At 37.8% G+C, this 21,915-nt stretch overlaps 1 protein-coding gene across 1 annotated transcript in view; it reads right to left on the reverse strand.

The window, feature by feature from the left end:
- Nucleotides 1-785: 785 nt before the first annotated feature.
- Nucleotides 786-21,915, reverse strand: part of LOC145982011 (NPC intracellular cholesterol transporter 1-like) — a 92,314-nt gene continuing 71,184 nt past the window's right edge. Inside the window, exons 20-25 of the mRNA XM_083115557.1 lie at nucleotides 20,672-20,877; nucleotides 13,404-13,635; nucleotides 7,766-7,879; nucleotides 3,742-3,904; nucleotides 2,193-2,273; nucleotides 786-1,449 (exon numbers count right to left, since the gene is read on the reverse strand). Of these exons, the coding sequence (XP_082971683.1) occupies nucleotides 2,215-2,273; nucleotides 3,742-3,904; nucleotides 7,766-7,879; nucleotides 13,404-13,635; nucleotides 20,672-20,877 (774 nt within the window). The 3' untranslated portion in view covers nucleotides 786-1,449; nucleotides 2,193-2,214. The remainder of the gene's footprint in view (nucleotides 1,450-2,192; nucleotides 2,274-3,741; nucleotides 3,905-7,765; nucleotides 7,880-13,403; nucleotides 13,636-20,671; nucleotides 20,878-21,915) is intronic.

Raw genomic sequence — 21,915 nt, forward strand, 5'->3', positions numbered from 1 at the left:
ACTTCAACTGTACTGCCACGTATTGACCACTTTGGGACAGTGCCACCACAATACTGGTGTCCAGGGAGCAGACAGCAAGCAAATAAGGCAGGCAACATGACGACAGCCAGACGAGATGGGAGTCGTGTTGGTGGAGGAAGGCTACTTTTTGGTGCATCACCCTGTAGTAATGTTCCAGTACTTTCACAGGGCACTCAGGCACATAGCCAGGGAGAAGGCTCAGGGGGCTTAAGGCCCCTCTCAAAATCCTTCAAATATCTAATTTAAATAGTGTACAGTGGTAATTAATTTTACTTCATTAGCAGAATTAAACATCTTGTATAATAAGTTGTAATATATTGAGAAAATCAATCTCCAAGTTCTTGTGCACCCCCTCCAATTTTTCACCTTTAAGGCAGCTGCTGAGAGGCAGAATAAGCCCCTTCTGAATGCCTGCATTGCTACATTTACACTTTTCGAACTTGTTCTATTTTGCTCATTGTGTGCCCCAGGGTTTCTACGCCCACGCTCCCTGTAGCTACGAACATGGTCCTTCCTCCAATTAAAACAATGCATATGTACATAGTACAGCTGACCACAAAGATCACAGCTGACCACATTTCCATCCTTATTTCATTTTTTCCTTCTACATTTTCAATTCAATTCTTGAACCTCACATTGCAAAAAAACAATGAATAAAAAAACTTCTTTATGTAGTATTACTTACCTACTTTATATACACATACTTTCAGAGACAAAGCTATAGTAACTTTGCCAAATCTTAATAATTATAATAACAAAAGGAACACATTCTATAAAATCTGTATTTAATAAATAACAACACTGTTTTTATTACAATAGTTATAAATTTTTACCATTAAAATTTAAGTAATAGGTCTTAGTTACACAATAATGCAGACATCTTAATGTTGGAAATGTGCAATTTTCTTTATCCATCACTTCGAATGTAGATTATGGAAATCTTATTTCTGTAGACATGTTGTAAGTTCCTCATTCATTTGACCACCATTTCTATGCATCTGCTCAATTAAGTATTTCTTGATTGCAACATATATAAAATGTGCTGACAGAAATGTTTAAGTATCATATCAATTTTTTAATATCATTGGTGTAGTCAGTCATGGGCTTATTGGGCACAGACCTTTCCGGAAATATTGCCAAATTACGCTGTTCCGCAATGCAATTTTTTACAAAAACAAAGATCTCTGTTATACATATATTGTTAAGTGCAGAATAAAAAACTGGGATTAACCTTAGTTACTTGTCTTCCTGTTTCTATGTAATACTAGGAAACTTCACAAAAAGAACATGCAAATGTTGTCCTGTATGTCCTATCCCAAGTAACCAGAACCATTGGGCCAACTAGAATTTTTAGGTGGGAAAGGTTGGGTGACAAAGTGAAGTTGGTCTTACGTCGTTCCAACATTTGTCTTCAACACATGCTCCACCCTGAAAAAATGAGTCAAAATTAGCTTTAAAAGAACTAGTTTCTCCAGACCAAATTCAAGATAATGCTGTAAATTCTAGAGTGTAAAATAAATGATGTGATGTTTGTAAGATAAAAGAAAAGGTAAAGTTCCCCATGCATATAGCACCGTGGCATGAAGACACATTTGGGGGACGTGGGGGTAGGGCCCCACACATTCTCGATCTCAGCCATTTTGGAGGTGACGTAATCAGCACCATGCTCTGGCCACCTTTACCCCCAAGGGTTGTCCCCAGGTACACACTGATTTGAGGCTGGGTGAACCACAGAGCCACTTTATGCGAGAACAAGGCCGGAAAAATTCCAATCTTAGATCACCCATGGCAGGAATTGAATCTGGGTCTCCCGCATGGCAGTCAGATGCCCTACTGACTAGAACACCGTGGCTTTTAAGATGACAATAAGTAGCATACGTAGTGCTAAAGAAAGGTTTTTAAAATGTATGAAAATCATTATATGTAGGACTAAAATAAAATAAAGTGAAAATTAAAAAGTAATCAAGAATATATTAGTAACTTGTATCTTGCAGATATAGCATGACTGATTTTAATACTTTTCCAGGTGTGAGCAACGAAGGGTTAAGCAAAGTGTTAATTCTTTCTATGAATAACTCGTATCAGTAACATACATTATAATAAGAAGACAAACATACAAATTTTCAGAAAATTTTCATTATGATACAGTGAAAGATTCAAAGAATACTTACATTTGCAAATAGTTATAATTTCCTAATCATGTTGCAACTCCTTAAGATGATTCGACAGCTTCTGCTTATTCAGAGGAGGACCTAGTCAGGAAAAGAAACATGTCAATAATGTACCAATAATAGTACAAGTAAAGCGAAACTTTACATGAAAATGCTTGAGGTTCTGATTGGTTTGGTTTATTTTACTTCACTTTTCTGCCACTTTTGGCTAATCATGAAGGTGAGGATGAGTGACGATGTGATGAAAGGACATTCCCATGCCGAGGCTGGAATTAGACCCACGACCCCTGGCGTCATGGCATCCTGTGCTAAGGTATGTGTATTTTTAAAACATTGCAAGAAAAACTGAAAATAAGATTATAGTAATACTTCTTGGTCCCACAGTCCCGTGCAGGCTAAGGTGTTATGCTTCGGTCTCCGGCTATGGGACGCATGCAGATTCGAGTCTCCTAGGATAAAGTGTAACAACTTTTCTCCTGTGTATCTGCCATCGTGAGGAAATTGGGGAACTATGAATGAGTAACGTAACCTGGTCATGGAAAGTACAGCAATGACTGGTGGTTTGTCGTGCTGACCATACACCACCCCATACAGGTTGGATGATCTCCCACCTCGGTAGCTTTTTTAAAAAAATCTTAAACTTGAAAATGAAAATTGAGGCTAGAGTCTACTTTACGTCCTTCTTGCCCACTCCTTCTTGCCCGTTTACGTCCTTCTTGTGCACTCCTTCTTGCCCGTTTACAAAACCTTGCTAGCAGACAGCCGGCGCTCCGGCATCTCGTAGTAAGTAAGTTTTTCTTTTTACACTTTCTGTCACTAACCATTCACGGGAACGAGGCATGCCTACGAGGTTAGGTTCCATTAGCACTTATTTCACCCCTAAACATGTGCTTCATCATCGAAAAATATCCTCAGTACGTTCAATCACGCATATCCGGAAAACAGCGGTTTTTCTCGATTTTCTCCTCCAGGAAATTTTTCCTCACCTTGGGATTTAGTTTGTTGAATTCCTTATACAATAACCTTTCCAACGATATATGACACATATTCCTTATTAAAAGGACGTAAAACTAGACTCTTACCAAAATTGAAAATTGTAAAATAATTTAGCCAGAGAAAAGCTTTGAAAGTAAAACTGAAAAATCACTTATTTTTTTGCTTGTGTTCTTTGTATTGAAATAACGATATTACTATAATTTTAAAAACCTGTATTACACAGCATACTATGACATCAGTGGTCCTGGATTTGAATCCCAGCCTAGTCATGGATGTTTTTTGTGAATTGTCCCTTCATTAATTTCATCATATCACTCATCCTCGTCTTTGTGATTAGCCAAACGTGGCAGTAAAGCAAAGTAAAATAAACAAAGTCAATTAATTAATCAATGAAAATCTCAGTAGATCTAAAATTTACAATGTGACAATCATTATAAAATTATGTAATTCTCTAAAAAATTGCTGCATATTCAACAATAAAAATTATTATCAAAGTGTAATTACCAAATTTTAATTTACAGTGCATCACAAAATTTAAGTGGAAAATTCTTACCTATATAACTGAGTAATGCAGGAAGGAAAATTAGCCCATGGCCAGCTCCTAGAAGAACAATGGCCAGGTACATTCTGAAGTAGAAAACTTGAAATATTTGAGACTTTGAAAAGCCCAGCACTATTATTCCTGCAAATTTGGTTAAAGTAATTCCAGCAAAAACCTAAAGGAAGAAGAAAAAACATTAACAATCACATTATGAACATCAGATGAGGATTTATGATTAGGATATGCATTGGCTGGGTGAAAGCAATACATATTTATGTGCTACAATACATCAACAGTAACTTCTGATGTGTATATTATTGTAGTTCAACCAGGCAAGTGGCCAGAGGGAGGGCTCGGAGGGCTGAAGCCCCACCCCCCTCCCCATGAAATCCTATGAATCATAATCATCATCGTTCGCCCTTTCCTGCCTCTGGCTGAGTCAGCATAAAAGTCAAGCCTCTTCATTTCCTTCTGGTCTTCCACCCTTCCTCTTGTCCTCTTCTCCTAACACTCTCTCCTACTGAAAATTCTGTCTACTGTTTTCAGTAGATCAATGGGTGTTTTGAAACACCTACTGTTTTCAGTAGCTGAACTGTAATGCTACTGTTTTCTACTGTTTTCAGTAGCCCAACTGTGTCTACTGTTTTCAGTAGATGAACTGTACTGCTAATGTTTTCTACTGTTTTTGGTAGTCCAACTGTTTCTCTTATCTTAAGTAGCTAAATTGTGCTCTTAATGTTTACAGTAAAATAATTGAACAACTAGCATCTTTCATTGTGTTCAGTATATTGGTGTATGAAAACAGTAATTATCAGTATTGAAAAATTTCTTATCTATATAACTGAAAATGCAATGGAAAAATCATATAAGCAACTAAAATAAATGTATGGTAAAGCATGTGGAACTTGCTACTTAGGAATGCATTCACACAACAAAAATATCAAATATAGTGAACATGTTTTTAAGTGTGTAGCTTCATTGTGGTTAACGCACTTGTAGAAAATTGAAAAACATGCTGTTTTATGCATAAATTCTAATATCTGCTCTTTCCACAGACATCTTGGTCTCCCCTTTGGCCTTACTCCCACTCCTTATGCATTGTATGCTCTTTCTGGAAGTCTTTCTGCACTCATCTTCTTCATGTGTCTGAACCATCTCACCTGTGCCTGGTCTATTCTGTCCTGAAGCTTCATCACCCCCACTGCCTGTCGAATCTCCTCATTCCTTTTTATATCGCCTCTAGTCTTCCCCAACATGCTCCTTAAGAATTTCATCTCCATGAATATCTAATTTAAATAGTGTATAGCAGTGGCGGTCCCTCCATGGAACAGAGGGAACAGGCTGTTCCCTCCTACTTATCGCACATTGAAGCTATTTAAATTATCTATATTAACATAATAAGAACACTTCCAAAAGTAATGCCGAAGAAATACTTTCACCATGACTGGGCGTTTGTTTACTTCATCTACCCTCGTCGTTCCACCCTCTACGGCCTGATGCAGAGTATTTCCGACCACGTGCGAAGGTAAACGATCCTCACCATGGAAGTTGAACTCTCTAGCTGTTCCCTGCGAGAGACATAGCGAATTCCTTTTCCTTCGAATTTTTGCTATGTGCTAAAGTTTAAGTGCGTTGTAGTGATAGTTTTGAGTGTAGTAAGTCCATATTTTCCTAATTTCATTGCAAAATTGCACCTGTCATTCATACGAACTGGAAAAATCTTCTACAGTCTAAGCGTCTGCTAAATACCTTCGCTAAACGCTGAGAAATAGCTTCCGAAGCTTCCACCAGCCCCAAGCCAAGACACACGCAGCGACAGGTCAAGAAAGTGAATGTTGCGAGCGTAGGGTTGCGAATGTTGTATGATCGACCGGCTGATGACGAAGACGAAATCTTTTAGCTCATTGAACTTTACAGAAAAGACAGCAAATCAATAAAGGTAAAAAAAAAAGGTAAAGTGTTCCCCTGTGCATAGCACCACGCCATGAAGGCGTATAGGGGGTGTGGGGGTAACAGCAAATCAATACCTATCCTAACTGGATTAAAGACTAAAACGAAATCATACACAAGTCATTTTCAAACAAGTTACTACAACTCTATAAAATGATTAACTGGATACTCTTTCAGCGGCAAATTATTGTTGTCCTTGTTTGTTCCTGAAAAGGAAGTTTGGAACAGTTCCGATTTTGTCACAATTTCTACAAATCTAGCGGACGTCATGAAAAAAACTTGGCCATCTGAATGTAATTATTTCATTCAGGACGTTTGAATTACAAGAATACTCAACTCTACAAAAAAATGCCAACGTAATCTACAAATAGAGATATGAAACAGGTTTCGACCAAACATTTATTTCCTCTGATCACTCATAAATTGCTTTCATTATTTTTTCCTTTGTTGTGCATCAACAATTTAGTTTTTAATGTTTTCTTTACATTATATCTTATTTGCTTTAACAATATAATTGTCATAATTTTAATGTGCTTCATTTGGTTCATTTCAGTAAGGGTTGAATTTTACTTTGTCTACTGCATTATATTAACGACAGGTATGGGAGATGGGGGGGGGGGGGCAAGTGCAGGTCACCTGTTCCCCTGCCTGATTTAGCACCGCATGCCACTGGCGTATAGTGATATTTAATTTTACTCCCTCAGCAGGATTATACATTTTGCATAATAAGTTGTAATATACTGAAAAATTCAACTTCAGGTCTTTTTCACCTTTAGATGGCACCTGCTGATAAGGTATGAGCAACATCTCTTCGATCTCTGCAACATCAAGTTACTTTAGGACAACTAGTGCTATCTACCTGCATTTGAGGGAACTATTTCAAACAGAATTAGGGTTGATAGAGCATCAAATTTTCACTAACATTTTGGTGCATAACTATGGCTGTTGGTCTAACTTTGTTTTTAGGGCTGTTTAGTACAATATCATGCTAATGGTAATGTATGCATGTTACCTGAAGAAGCAAGTTTTAAATAAAAAAAAGGGAAATAAATTTTCACCCTGATATACTGTCCATCCAGAACTCCCACATAGCTGAATGGTGCGAGTGATAGCAGATTTGATCCCTACCAGAAGCTCCTGACCAGACATCATGAGCATAAATTGGGGAGCTACTTGAAATGAAGTAGCAGGTAGTAGAAGTAGACCATGTGCCACCAAATGAAAAGCCACTTGCAATAGCATAGCCAAGTCCGAAATGAGCTCGGGCCTTCTGAAATTTTACATTATCTAGCAATATTGATCCATACACTGAGGATGTTAACAATCATTCTGTAATACATGCAGTGCTGATCTTGAAAATCATACCTTCATTATTTAGGTTGAATATTCAGTTTGGAAGCAATCAAAAATTGTAAAAAGTCATATCAATGCAATGCGCAAACTTCTCTAGTCCAACAAATATCTACAAACTGCTACAATTCTTCCTATCAACTCACAGAAAGCTTGTTCTCCACCCTTCAGCATTTGGAATTGTAAATAATATTTTAATAAGCAAACTGTGTACAAGGAGCTGCAGACCACACCAGATGAAATGTTAAATGCATCTAATCATAGCCAAACTCCATGGCCGAGTGGTTAGCATGAAGCACTAACATGCCAAGAGTTCCAGGTTCGAATCCCGGCCTCATCATGCGTGTTCTTTGTGAGCGATCCTTAAAGTTCAGCACATCATCACTCATTCTCATCTTCAAAATTATCCAATGGTGACAGAATAGCAAAGTAAAGTAAACAAAATCAATCAACCAACCAAGATGCATAGAGTTGTATGGGACTTCTAAATTGCCAAAATTTACATTTGAAAAAGATATTCAATTGTTTCTATGGTTACATCCGAACGTAGTAGTCAAAAAATATATATAAGCAATTTCCCAACACATTGTTGTTGTTTTTTTTATCGAAGGCTGGATTCCACCTGAAAAAATATCCTGGCTATGGCCCTGGTCAATTGGAAGCCTTGTGCCATAAAATTTTCACCTTTAAATAGTATTACTGTAAAACCATATTACTGCTTAAATTTACAACTCACCGAACTTCCAGTTTGAACAAGTGCATCAACAGCTCTTTCCTGTCTGGTTCCCTTAACAGATGATGCAAATGAGAGAACAATATGACTGCAGAACTCAACAGCAATTCCACTAGCCTGTAAGAATAATATATTTTTTTCAGAACAAACAAATTATGATCTACATGGATACATAAGAACAACTTGAAAAGTAGTACTTGCATGCCCTGAAGAAATTAAAAATTTATAGGGTGTTCAACTTAAAAGAGGGCCCATCACAGAAAAAGCATGAGTGTAAATGTAAATATAGATGTATACATATAAATATACATGTAGCTACATAAATATACAGTATGGCTATGAACTACCCGACAGTATCTTGGTAAATCTCTGCATCAAAGAACAGGTGCTCAATTATTCATCGGTTTGATTTGATTTGATTTGCTTTATTTTACTTCGCCTTTTGTGCCACTTTTGGCTAATTTGCGAAGATGAGAATGAGTGATCATATGATGAAATTAATGAATGGGCACTAACAAACATCCATGCCAAGGCCAGGATTCGAACCCGGGAATGTGCTAACTACTCCACCACAGAAGCCGGCTATTATTAATCGGTGTGAGATGGCACAACAGATGCCAATTTTCGTAGGATGCCGATGAGACTCAATAAGAGATGCAGGTTTTCAGCGCTCCATGTACGGTTAATTTGGTTACAGACACATGTTCAACCGAGGTTGAACCTTGACTCGTATGTGAAAAACACCTGATCTAAAGTGGAAATTTGCCCCTCGAATGAAGTTCTTAAACAATAATCAGGAAGTCCCCATGTTCAACAGCAGCTCCCCGCAACTTACTTGTTACAACAGTTTTTACATGTGAGGAATTCATTCTCTTTCCTACCTTTCCCACTAAGTGCTTTCTCAATGGAACAATACAGGAATTGGGTTAACACTACAAACTAAATATGCACACAATTATGATCTCATCAATGTGTGATCCTCTTTTTAAATTGAATGAACTGTGCAAAAGAAAAGAAATTAGCAATAGGAGTGATTAATTGGTTGATAATGCTACTTTGATAATTTTACCAATTTAGTAATGGACTGAAAATTAAGGGCAAATTTCTGCCCTTTTTTTGTGTGTGCTATGAATTTTAAGCCAAATTAAATTTTGAAACGCACACTTCTTAAGATAGAAAAAGATCAGCATCATTTAGTTAAGTGCATTTATGAAGAAGGTATCATTCATTATTTGAAATAAATATTATCCAATTCAAGTTAGATTGAGCCAGTGCTGGTTTACAGTATTAGTCCTTTTTTATATGTAAACTTTCAGAAGAATTTTCATGTCAGTACAAACTTGTAATGTTGCCACAAATACAAAGTGAATATCACTATATATTTTCCTGATACTTTTTTTTTTGGTCATATTTAAGATGAGATCTAATTGTATTATCTATTCATAACACCATTGTTTTTAACTGCAATGTAATGACACCAAAATGAATAACTTCCCTTAAATCATGACTTAGTCCTTGAACCAACCTTAGAGCTGTGTCAATTTCCAAAACAGGTTCATACTTTTTCGGAATCCAATGACAAACATATAATCTTAAAATATATACATATCCCGAACTACTTTAATTTTCAAATATTGGTACTGGGGAATTCGTAATAGTACTGGGGTGTAAAGAGATCCAGGTTTTCAGTGCTCCATATATGGTTATTTTGGTTACAGACACATCAACTGAGGCGGAATTATGACTCGCTTGTGAAAAACACAGGATCTAAAGTGGAAATTTGCCCCACGAATGTAGTTCTTGAACCATCGGCAAGTACCCATGTTCAACGTCAAGTCCCCGTGTTCAACGGCAAGTCCCCGTGTTCAATGGCAAGTCCCCGTGTTCAACGGCAAGTCCCCATGTTCAATGGCAAGTCCCCATGTTCAACGGCAAGTCCCCATGTTCAACGGCAAGTCCCCATGTTCAACGGCATTCCACATGTTCAACAGCAATGACCTTCTACAAAGGCATCCAAAGTCAACTTTACTTCCACATAGGACACCTGCCAGCCTCCGTGGCATAGTACTTACATCTCAGGTTCAAATCGCAGCCTTGGTATGGATGTTCTTTTTGAGAGTTTCTTCATCAATTTCATCATCACTCATCCTCACCATCAAAATGAACCAAAAGTGACAGAAAAGCAATGCTAAATAACAAAAATCAAACACATAGTAACTGCAGTCTTGCAGGCCAATGAGGTTCTGGCGTCTGGACTGTCAGCCAGAATAATCCTCTAGGGGAGTTTTGTTAGGTATTGTTCATGTGTGTTTGTGATTGTCCCTTTGTCCATTTCATGTTGTAACTTTTCATTCTCATCTTCACAATTAGCCCACAGTGGCAGAAAAGCAAAGTACAATAAAGCAAATCAATCAAGGACACCTCCTCCCCTTTCACTCTTAAAATCAGATGACAAAGCAGGTAGTTTTACAACCTCTGAAAATAAAGTACGGTGAATGAAGGCACTGCGCTCAACTTGGCAACACTGGTGGAACGAGCTGCCGCGCACAAGTAGCGACAGGTGTCGACAGTGAGAGGCCAGATTTGTTTAGTTGTGAGTCAACAGTGTTCCGTGTGGCACGTGTTTTGTCAGCTGCCTGTTAGCGTGTCCGGTTCTGTGAGATCCAAGTCAGTGACCATCGGAAAAAGGTCAAGGCAGAAAAATCACGCATCAAGACGATGCTCATCACTTTCTTTGACAGTGACATGATCCACAAGGAATTCCTACCAGAGGGAACAACAATGAACGCTGCTAGGTATGTTGAAATCCTGAGGCGTTTCATGAAACGGGTACGAGTACCCAGTACTCGCAACAAGGTTCATAGTTTCTCGTACAATGCTTGCCCTCACACAGCCACTATCATCTGACAGTTTCTGGCTAAGAAGGGTGGTGCAAATTGACCATCCACAATCATGGACGTCCGCAGGATTTTTTCCAGGGAGGGGCAAGGAAGGTATTTTTTTCCAGGGGGGGCCAACATGGCATATTTTCTCCAATAATAGTGTTCATCCCTCAAAAAACATTGCTTAAATTTGAATTTATCATGTTCGTGCAATAATTAACACACATTATTGTGGCTGAAATTAAATTATATGTGTGAAATATGTAATTTTTGGTTGACTTTCGTTTTCCAGGGGAGCCCCTGCCCCCCCCCCCCTTGCCCCTCCCTTCCAGACGCCCATGTCCACAATACTTGCCAGATCTGAATCCTCCAGATTTCTTTCTCTTCCCATGCCTCAAAATCGCTTTGAAAGGTCAGAGATTTGAGGATATTCCGGACATTAAACGGAATGTGATTAGGGTCTTTAACACCATCCCGAAAGAACATTTTTCTAAAAGTTTCGAGGACATGTACAGCAGTTCTCAATGGTGCATAGCCATGGGAGGGGATTACTTCGAAGGACAGTAAGGTAGGTATCATTAAGAATTCATCTACTTTCAATATTCAGGATCATTCACCGAACTTTATTGTCAGAGGTTGCAGTACTGGTTCCAAGATGGTATCGAGCCAGCCCTAACCAATATGACTTATTTATTATAAATAATAAATTTTAAAAACAATATCCATTTCTATGTTCTCCTAACATGGATATTACTGTCACTAAAGTCATTATTCCACCCTCTACTTTTTTAATGAAACTTAACAATTGAAATATTTTACTAATTAAATGCATAGGGGATTAAGCTTCTATAGCTAGAATCATGATTTGTTGATAGCTATGTTTATTTTTACTTCCTTTCTAAATTGTGACTGTTCTATCTTACAGCACAAATTTATTTTACTTCTTATGTTCATTTTTAAATGTACAATTATAATTATTATTATTTTTAACTTCAAATGTTAATGTTCAAGTTGCTGTTTAATAACATTTGTTTTCTATTATGTTAAATTGTACAACGTTAATATGTTTGGCAACATTGTCGTTGCTAAGGTAACAGAAATAACAGTTGAAAAGTTGGGTGATAAAAGTTTCTATCAAAAAGTGATTTGCTGCATTTCCATTCATGCTAATATTCAGGTAATTTAGATATGTAATCAGCCCACAGAAGTTTGGCTTCGCCTTCGCAAATTGTGAAAGATATTATTAATTTACTAACAGTACACACATAATTAATCATCGACGCTAACAGCACAACTACTGTGTGAAAGCAAATACTTCCAGTGTCAAATATATTAAGGGCGTTCGGAAATGAATTGGACAAGCGTTATATAATCCACATTTGTTATATTTTACCTGCAATACAAAGATGTACATTACCAGTAATCTCCCCCTGACTGCATGCACCGCTCCCATTTATCGGGAAGTTTCCTGATGGCTGCAGAGAACCACTCTCTTGGAGTAGAGTTGCACCACTCACGGACAGCGGTCTGGAGTTCTTCATTAGATTGGAAGTGTCGACCACGCAATGCATCCTTCATTTTGTCGAACAGTGCATAATCCGAGGGGGCTAAATCCGGTGAATACGCAGGATGTGGGAGCACCGTAAATCCCATTGTTGCCAATGCCTCCTGTGTTTGGCGGCTCATATGCGGCTTCGCATTGTCATGCTGAAGAATCACCCCGAGAGCCCATTTTCCTTGCCGTCTCTGCTGAATTCTGCGACACAGTTTTCGTAGAGTTTCACAGTAGCTGTCGCTGTTTACAGTTTGGGTAGTGGGAAGCCAGTCCACGAGCAAAATTCCATCTTCATCCCAGAAAACTGTACCCATTTGCTTCTTGGGAGTGAGAGTCGGTTGAGGCTTTTTGGAGCATGGGCTTTGCCTTTTTTCTCTGGAGTTTCGAAGAGGAACCAAGATTAGTCTCCAGTCACCAGTCTTTCGAAAAAATGTTCTCTGTCTTGGTTGTAAGGGTGCAACAATTCTCTGCATATGTCCACTTGCTGTTGTTTCTGCTGATCCGTCAGATCGCGAGGCACCCACTGAGCACAAATTTTCCTCATTTGCAGATCCTCATGAATGATTGCATGCAGAGTTGCTCGCCCAAAACCAGTTTCACCTTGCAGTTGTTCAATTGTTACACATCAATCTCCCATAATCAAGTTAGAAACACTTTGGATTGCTGCTGGGGTACGCGTTCACCTTGGGCGACCACTGCTGATGCCTTTGTCCACACTTTCATTTCCCCTTTTGAAATTTTGAACTCACTGAAACACTGTACTCCGTGAAGGCGCTGACCCACCACAAACGGCCACAAGTCTGCAATAAATTTCAGATGCCAAAACACCCTCTTTAAACAGGAACCACGTAGTCCACCTCTGACCATGAGAATCACCTTACATTTCATGGCTTGTCCACGTATTCACTCACACACGTTCACGTTATGAGTCAGCAATTCTCTGGTAGTGGCGCTAGCAGACCCATCTTGTGGTGGAATATAGAACTATGTCTGACCGTTAAGCAAAACGAAGTTCGCTTGACAGATGTTATTTGCAACAATGCAGTGTTGCCAATCCAATTCATTTCCAAACGACCCAAGTATGGGCAACCTTTAAGTTCATACTTATTGCAAATATTTAATATTAAAGCCCAGTATGTATGCAATGTATGAACAAATTCAAATTATTATGTTACCTATACAATTTGGTACTGTAGATACCTACCATGACTAAATTTACAAGTGAAACTGCATTCAAAGGAATATCCCAAAAGTACATGACAGCTCCAATATCCACAACAATCATGATAATTGTTATTGTAACAAACAATGCAGAGAAAACATCCAGGCCTGAAAGGAAGAACGTCACCACAAAAATGGCAGACCATGATATGCCGACACTTCTCAAGGAATCCTCCCACATGGTTAAGTACTGCTCGTAAAATACATAGAAGACACTGAAAAATAAATTATGATTTCATATAGCATAATATTATGTAACAGAGATACGAATTTAACTCTTTATTGACTAATAGTATAATAGGAGTTCATACTGAGCTAATATCTTATACTAAATGCTATCACAGTGAAGCCTTGACTTTTACACTTTCTCTAATGTGGGAAACTGTAAACTGGGGAAAATTTTATTACATTTTACTCCATTGGAACCATGAAGATTGAACATATAATGTAGGTAATTTGGTAACTTAAAATCGGGCTTCCACTGTTTATAAACTCCATGATTAAACAAAAAAAGAGGCATTGTTCACTATTAATATATCTAAGTACGTTTGTATGTGTCAAAAAATATGGCAAAAATTTGATTAATTTCATTATGTAATACAGGCTGATTCTTACAGAACCAGCCTGATGGTTCAACCTAGGTTGATACGCACCCACTTATTGTATCATTTTAGGTGTTTAATATGTTTAAAATGTTAATTGTCTATTATGACGTAATTTGTTTTGTTCAATTGGGTAGTCTTTTATGGTTATGAACTAACCTTAAAAACATTTGATTGTAAATTGTGAGGAGAGAGATATTATGGATGTTTCTGGAATAATGGAAGTGATTTTGGAAATGTGAATGTTTTAATTTGTGTAGTGGAGAAGTATTATGATCTAAATACACTTTTGTTTGTAATAAGAAGTTTAACTGTGAGTTCTAGTGTAATGTATTAACATTAGCATATCCTTATCTGATTTCCCACTACCTGAGGGCTTCATAGTAGGCTGATAAGTCTCAAGCTCGCCGTTGAGGAATAAACGTAAGTTGATCCTTTGAGAATAATCCGGGGAACGTAGCAGGTGTAAACTTATTGGCGCCGCAACGCGGGACTCGATAAATGTGTTTGAGTAGGGTATGCAGAAGCATAAGTTAAGAAGTGATCGTCGTAAATTAAAAATGGATACTTTAAGTTGCTGTTCCGATAAAGGGAAAGCTGATGATGAACAGGTTGAGTGCAACGATTGTAAAAGAAGCTTCCACTTACGTTGTGCTGGTTATCCTTTGCCAAAATCGCAGTATAAGGGAGAAGAATTGAAATGTCTTATTTGTAAAGAGAAGGGTAACAAAGGAAGTCCTTGTTTGGAACAGTTGTTTCAAACCCTGAGGGAGAAAATGGAAATGGGAAGAAAAGAAGATAAAGAGGAACAGGAAAGGATAAGAAATGAACAAGAAAGAATCAGAAGAGAAGATAAAGAAGAACAGGAAAGGATAAGAAAAGAAGATAAAGAGGAACAGGAAAGGATAAGAAATGAACAAGAAAGAATCAGAAGAGAAGATAAAGAGGAACAGGAAAGGATAAGAAAAGAAGATAAAGAGGAACAGGAAAGGATAAGAAATGAACAGGAAAGGATAAGAAATGAACAAGAAAGAAAAAGGAATGAAGAAAAAGGAATTGATGAAGCTGCTCAGCCAAGATAAGGAAGAATTATTATTTAGAATAGAAGAGGGGCGAAAGGAATGTAGAGAAATTAAGGAGACTCTGAGGAAGGAAATTGCGTGTGAGAGGCAGCAAGTAGCTGAATTAATACTAAAGCTGGAAGAAAAACAAAAGGAGGATTATGAAAAGTGGAACTTAGACTTGACACAGGAGAAAACATCTACAGAAGCTAAAGAAAAGGAAATGGAAAATGAAATTGAGAAATTGAGGGACGAATAGAGAGTGTTGAAATAATTGCAAGGCCAGAAGCAACACAGGGTTCCTCAGAATTACTTGATAATTTAGAGCTAAATCAGAGAAGGCAAGAAAGGAAACTTGAAGAAGTTACGGAGAAAGTCGCATCTGTAGATAGGCAGGTCGATCAACTACAAATGTTAATGGCAGACTGTCGGGTTCTAGAACCTTCTGAAAATGGTGAAGCTGTATTTCAACCGGGAATGAACGGTTCAACAACTAGAGGTGATTCCAAGGGGAAGATGAGGAAAAGAAATCGTTACTCGTCAAGTTCTTGCTCTGCAGTTTCCTCTAGTTCTGAGGAAACTGAAACTAGGAAAATTACAAAGCCCAGGAAGAGACATAATAATGGAAAGTCCAAGAGATTGGTACAGGATGAGATATCTCGTGACAATGCCTATAAGAATAGCTCCTACAAATCTTTTCGCGTGTCTGATGTTAACGCTCTTTCAAAGTTTGCTGGAGAGATTAATACTGTCTCTGCTGAGAGGTATTTAAAAGAGCTAATAACATACCTGGATCTAATGAATGTCCCTATGATTTTTAGATTGAAGTTATTGCCCTCTCTTATGGTAGGAAAGGCTAAGGCGTGGTTTGTTGCAAATGAGAAGAAGTGGAAGACTTTTGAACACTTTTGTGCTGCCTTTAGAAAACAATATGCCTCTGCTGATGCCAAGCAAAGGGAAATGCAGACGCTGAGAAACAAACGGTATTCGAGGAGCTGTGGCCTCTCACTTGAAGAAAATTGCTGGGACACATATGGCTCTTATTGTAATCTTGTGGATAGCGTTGACCAAAGCAAAGCGCTGAACTTGGTTATTAGTCAACTTCCGCTGCGAGTGCGTCAGTTGGTACTTACTCGCGATCCACGCAACATGGATCAACTTACCAGCTTCTTGGGAAGATATGAAGCCTCGGAGCAACTCAACGGATGGAGGACAGAAAACCCGAGATTCGAGGACAGAAGAACCAACCAAGCAATTGACGTTCTCCAGAAATCAACCCAATTCAGCGAAGGTGCCTGCTGGTAACAGAAGATCTGATAATGAGAACTTTAGTGGTAGCGCTCGACAAAGTGACAATCCTTCAGGAGAAGAGAATAGAAGCAGGTTCTACAGAGGAAGGAACTGCGAGGGATCACAGCGATCTTCTGGAGAAGAAAGAAGAACGCCATTCCGAAGAAGTTCATATGGTAATAATAATTTCTGCCCACATCGCTATAACCGGTATAGAGGTAACTACAATTGGAGGAGGAAAGAAAGTGCTACACAGACGGAAGATTTCGATAGTGGAGAAACTAGTGTTAAACAATTAGATGTTACCACTTGGAATACGTCTGCCCCGTCCTACACTCCAAGAAACTGAGAAGCAGTTGTTGAGTTGAGTGGATGGCCCTAGAGTTTTGAAAAAGAAAATTTACTCCAATTTCATTTTGTTAATTTTCTTTTTGTTTGTGGGAGGATGCCATGATACGCACCCACTTATTGTATCATTTTAGGTGTTTAATATGTTTAAAATGTTAATTGTCTATTATGACGTAATTTGTTTTGTTCAATTGGGTAGTCTTTTATGGTTATGAACTAACCTTAAAACATTTGATTGTAAATTGTGAGGAGAGAGATATTATGGATGTTTCTGGAATAATGGAAGTGATTTTGGAAATGTGAATGTTTTAATTTGTGTAGTGGAGAAGTATTATGATCTAAATACACTTTTGTTTGTAATAAGAAGTTTAACTGTGAGTTATAGTGTAATATATTAACATTAGCATATCCTTATCTGATTTCCCACTACCTGAGGGCTTCATAGTAGGCTGATAAGTCTCAAGCTCGCCGTTGAGGAATAAACGTAAGTTGATCCTTTGAGAATAATCTAGGGAACGTAGCAAGGTGGCAGCACTTATGCTGCAAGGTTCAGGTGCAAGTAGTGGTGCACGAATGAACGTGTTTGCAGTGTCCAGGCAACAGGCCCCCAAGATCCCCCGACATTACCAGCCTGTTTTTTTACCTGCGGGCTTTACTGAAGGACTTGGTGTATGCAAACAAACCACCTATGTTACAAGTTTTAAAATATGAACATTTCGACTGAAGTCAGGAACATCAGCAGAGAAACACTGCGACTAGTCACAGCGAATACGGAAACGTGGTTGGATGTGAGCCTTCTTGAAAACGGTGGACACTGTCAACACATGTTATGATCACAATCAACAATCAATGGCACACTATCCAAGGTATATCATGTATAAATTGCATTAATATCTATGTGCTTTATTTTATATTACAGCTCATTTTGTTGGGCCTATTTTATAAGAATCACCCTGTATTTATTTTCCTCATTGCAACTTGTTTTATCAATGTTATGTCATACAATATGATGAAACTAGATCACAGAGTTTTTGACAGATAATAATAATGAAACTAACAAGCTGTTATACAAATTTTGAAATCTCATATCACTGTGTATTTTATCCACAATATCTCCAGATCTATGAGGCTCAGTCAATAAATAACAAGGCAGAGGATATTACACCAAAACTATGGTAGTTAGAAATGGGTAGACAGGCCCAAAATGGAGGTGCAGGTGTGACGAAACTGATTCGTGCAAGTTTTCCTACTAGATGGCATTACGTGTCTGGCAAGGTATGCGCAAAGGCTGCTAACCGAGCAGCAGCAGTGTCCAGTCAGATTTCCCTCCACCAAAAAAGTTCAAAACCCTCCACACTATTGCAGTCACCGGCAAGGTCATGCTTTCGTTCTTCTTCAATCACAGGGGACCGCTGCTCATCGACTTCCTGAAGCATGCAGCTATGGTCAATGCCCAGCGGTATTGTAAAATGTCAACGAAGCTCAGAAAGGCAATCAAATAGAATCATCCCGGTCACCTTTCCCGTGGTGTCATCCTTTGCATGCCAACGTTAAACCACACAGCCAACGCAACAAAGGAATGTGTGAAAAAATTCAAGTGGGAAGTACTGAGCATCCCTCCTCCCCTATAGTCCATATCTGTCCCCATGTGACTTCCACATCTTCGGTGAGCTCAAAAAAGCACTGCTGGGACAACAGTTTCAATCGGGCGATGACGTCAAGGAGTACGTGCGCAATTGGTTCCAACAGCAGCCAAAGGACCTAATATATTTTACTGTATGCAACTGGAAAGCAGGTAAAGTGGAAATTGTTGTGTGTATTTTTTTGGAACTTGCAAAATTATGCAAAACTAAGCCTATACTGATGTACCAGGATTAACTTATTGGTTGGAATTTAATCACTAAACTGCCCAATACTTTTCCAAGGTTGTGGTGCCTTGCAAGTCTGCAAAAATTCCATGCAACACTTTTGCAAAGTATATTTATATACTGGAAATTAAGCAAAATTCATAATTTTCATTATTTTAGCAACAAGGCTGAGAGAAGAAATGGATTTTGTGATTAAACAATTATCTCATGAGAAATTATGAGTAATGGCTTGAAATTTAAACAAATTCTGAACTACTTTGAAATGTTACAATTTCAAAGTATTGGTGTTGGTAGGAATCAGAGTATTGCTATTGGTTCAAAGTGGTACTATGCTCCAAATCCTTATTGCTGTTTATATTTGAATGTAGGGTTGTATACCATACAACTTACAGGTCCTTAGTTGTTAGCATTTGAAAACATTAACATTTTCAGTGTCATGCCCTTGTTCTAGTGTATTACCTGATATTACTTTCAAAGTAACCTGCTAAGTAATTTGCCTACTTTCGTTCTTGCTTAGGTATGTTGCTCTGAAGTTACATTTGCATTTTGACACAAGGTGAGTGAAGGTGTACCTAGCCCACTGTGATTTGCTCTTGGCCCACCCAAATCTTCATAACAATTTATATTGTATAGTGTGAAAAATCACACGCAGGCAAAGAAAAGTGATGGAAAGGAAGAATGAAACAGAAATTGATAGCGAAACAGAGGACGAAAGAAAGATGTAGAGAACCAGAGGAATGAAGAAAGAGACAAAAAAGAAATAGAAGACAAGAAAAGAAAGAGATATGATGAAAGAGAAAAGAAAGAAAGGAGGATATTGGTAGAGGAAATAGAAAAAGAAAGAAAATATGAAAGGAAGGACAAGAAAGAAAGATAGAATGAGAAGATGAAAGAACAAAGGAAAAAAGAAAGAAATAGAAGACAAAGAAAGAAAGAAGGAAGGAAGGAGACAGATAATGAGAGGAACATAGAAAAATATAAAGAAAGAAAAGATGAAATGAGAAAGAAAAATTCTCTCATTTATAAATGATGAGAGTGTGAAATTCTCTGGTGACAACACTGTATTTTAATATTCCCAGACTGTAGCATAACTAAGATGCTGTGCACACACCCTTCCCCCTGCAACTTTCAGTTGTGCACCCCTACTTGTTCCTTTCTTTTTAACTTTCCTTTCTAAAATATTAATTTACGCCTACATTTATATTAGGTATATACAAATATGAAAATACATACACGTAATTTGAATCAATGTAAAAACTGGTATGAAAGATTCAGACAAACTTTATGAAAATACACTGTTACTACAAAACAATATGATATCATTAAATTCACATTACCAGCCCTCTGCATATATTAAAATGACTTCTCAGCTGATGGAGACGTCACAGGTAGAGTCAAATTCAGCATATAAACAATGCCTACATCAGGAATGCTGCTAGCTATATCTTTGTTTCCTATCAAGAGGAATTCTGCAACTTCGCAGATGTTTACATTTTTCTTCTTTTGATTTCAGTTGACACTACATTCCGAAATCAAACAATTTTTGTATCTACAGTGGAAGATACATTTTCTTCATATTTCTCCCAGAAATTCGTAGCGTATTTCACTAACTGTCTTGTCAGTGTTCCGTTAGGGCTTAAAAAGGTGAAGCTTTCTTTGATTTGTTTCATACTCTGAAATCTATTGTTTACTAGATTTATTACAATATCTAAAGCATGGTAGAAAAGCACATTTTCTTGACTGTTGTCTACTCTTCAGCGATGTAATCAATGACTTGAACTATTCAGTTAATGAAGGTTTTCTTCTAATCAGGTAAAGTGGTAATTTACTTTCTACTTTTCTAGTGATCAACATTTTCTCTTTGCAGTTGTAGGGTCATTAAATATAAGAAAATATACTTAATAAAATAAAACATATTTTAAAACCAAAAGGAAAACTTTTGTGAAATATCAGTCTTTCTTAATACTGTGCCCTCCAAGCCCATTCAGCTGCCCCCCCCTCCCCTGCACCGCGAGGGTTGTGAGGGTGTTATTTACACCCCCGTTCAGAGAACAAATCACAATAGAAATCAACAACACTTACCTATAAGGAAATACTTCTATTTTAATGTCTGGGTCTGATGTATTCATGAAGTCATTTATTGTGTCAGCAATGCCCTCTGCTATAGTACGAGCTGCCCACAGTGCTTCGTAATAATCTTTTGATGATTTAAGAACTGTGTGGTATGCCATGAAGTAACTTGACCCAACATTAGCCATTCCGCTCTCATCCAGAATGTAGTTCACGCCCTGGATTTGTGAAATAAAATTAAGTTATTCCATATAAAGTGATCCAGAAATAAGAGTACATAGTTGCATTGGCATTTTTAAAAATTATAATTCTTTGTTTGTTATTGCGCTGATGTATTGGCAGCATGAAGTAGGCCTACACTGATTTCTAATTGTTAATAAGTGGTGACTATTTTTCTTCCATTGCATGCGCCAATATTTGATATTTCAGAGATTTTTCAAAATTGATTTAGTTCAATTACTCTGAGACCTGGGGGTGAAAAACTAGGGATGGGCTGAAAAATCTTGGTCTAGGTGTCATACCCAAGTAACCATCACCGTTGGGCCAACGTCAGTTTTAACGTGGGAAAGGTAGGTTTTACATTGATTGGCATATTGACGTTGGTCTTACGTTGGGCCAACGGTGGTTGCCAATGTTTGCCCAACCATGGAAACGTGAGTCAAAATCAGTTTTATAAACAACTTTTTAATGCTAAGACAACTTTCAGGAGAATGCTGAAAATTCTAGAGTGTAAAATGCGTGACATGTAACAGTATTTCTTTCTGAATATTTCAGTCACAGCACATACTGGAAATATAATATATTTTTAATGAAAGTAGAAGCTATTTTTAACCATTCACCAGTCCTTTGTTAGCCGCCATAGATGAAATGTGTGTTGGGAGTTGCTTATTGTTTGTCTCTTTTGCTGTAGCTGAAGAAGGAACATTCTTACAGGTATTATTGTGAAGGTGGTTAAGCACTGTTATGTGCAGACTAAATTCCATGAAAGGTGGAAAATTAAGTAAACTCAAAAAGGTTCCACTTGAAGGTATGGTGCCTTGAAAACAATTATACCATGTGACTGAGAAAGTGCTGTGTATTTTTTTTTGTTTTCATAAATAACTTGAACTATTGTTTACATTTGGCCTCACAATAAATTATGTATATATCAGAAAACAAACCTATCCATTCTTTACTTCTCAGCATGTCAACATAGTAAAACCATATGTTGGCCCAACGGAAAAACCACATGTTGGCCCAACGTTGGAACCACGGCC

This window comes from Lepisma saccharinum, chromosome 30 (assembly GCF_977018435.1).
Source record: "Lepisma saccharinum chromosome 30, izLepSacc3.1, whole genome shotgun sequence".
In the NCBI taxonomy this organism is placed as follows: Eukaryota; Metazoa; Arthropoda; class Insecta; order Zygentoma; family Lepismatidae; genus Lepisma; species Lepisma saccharinum.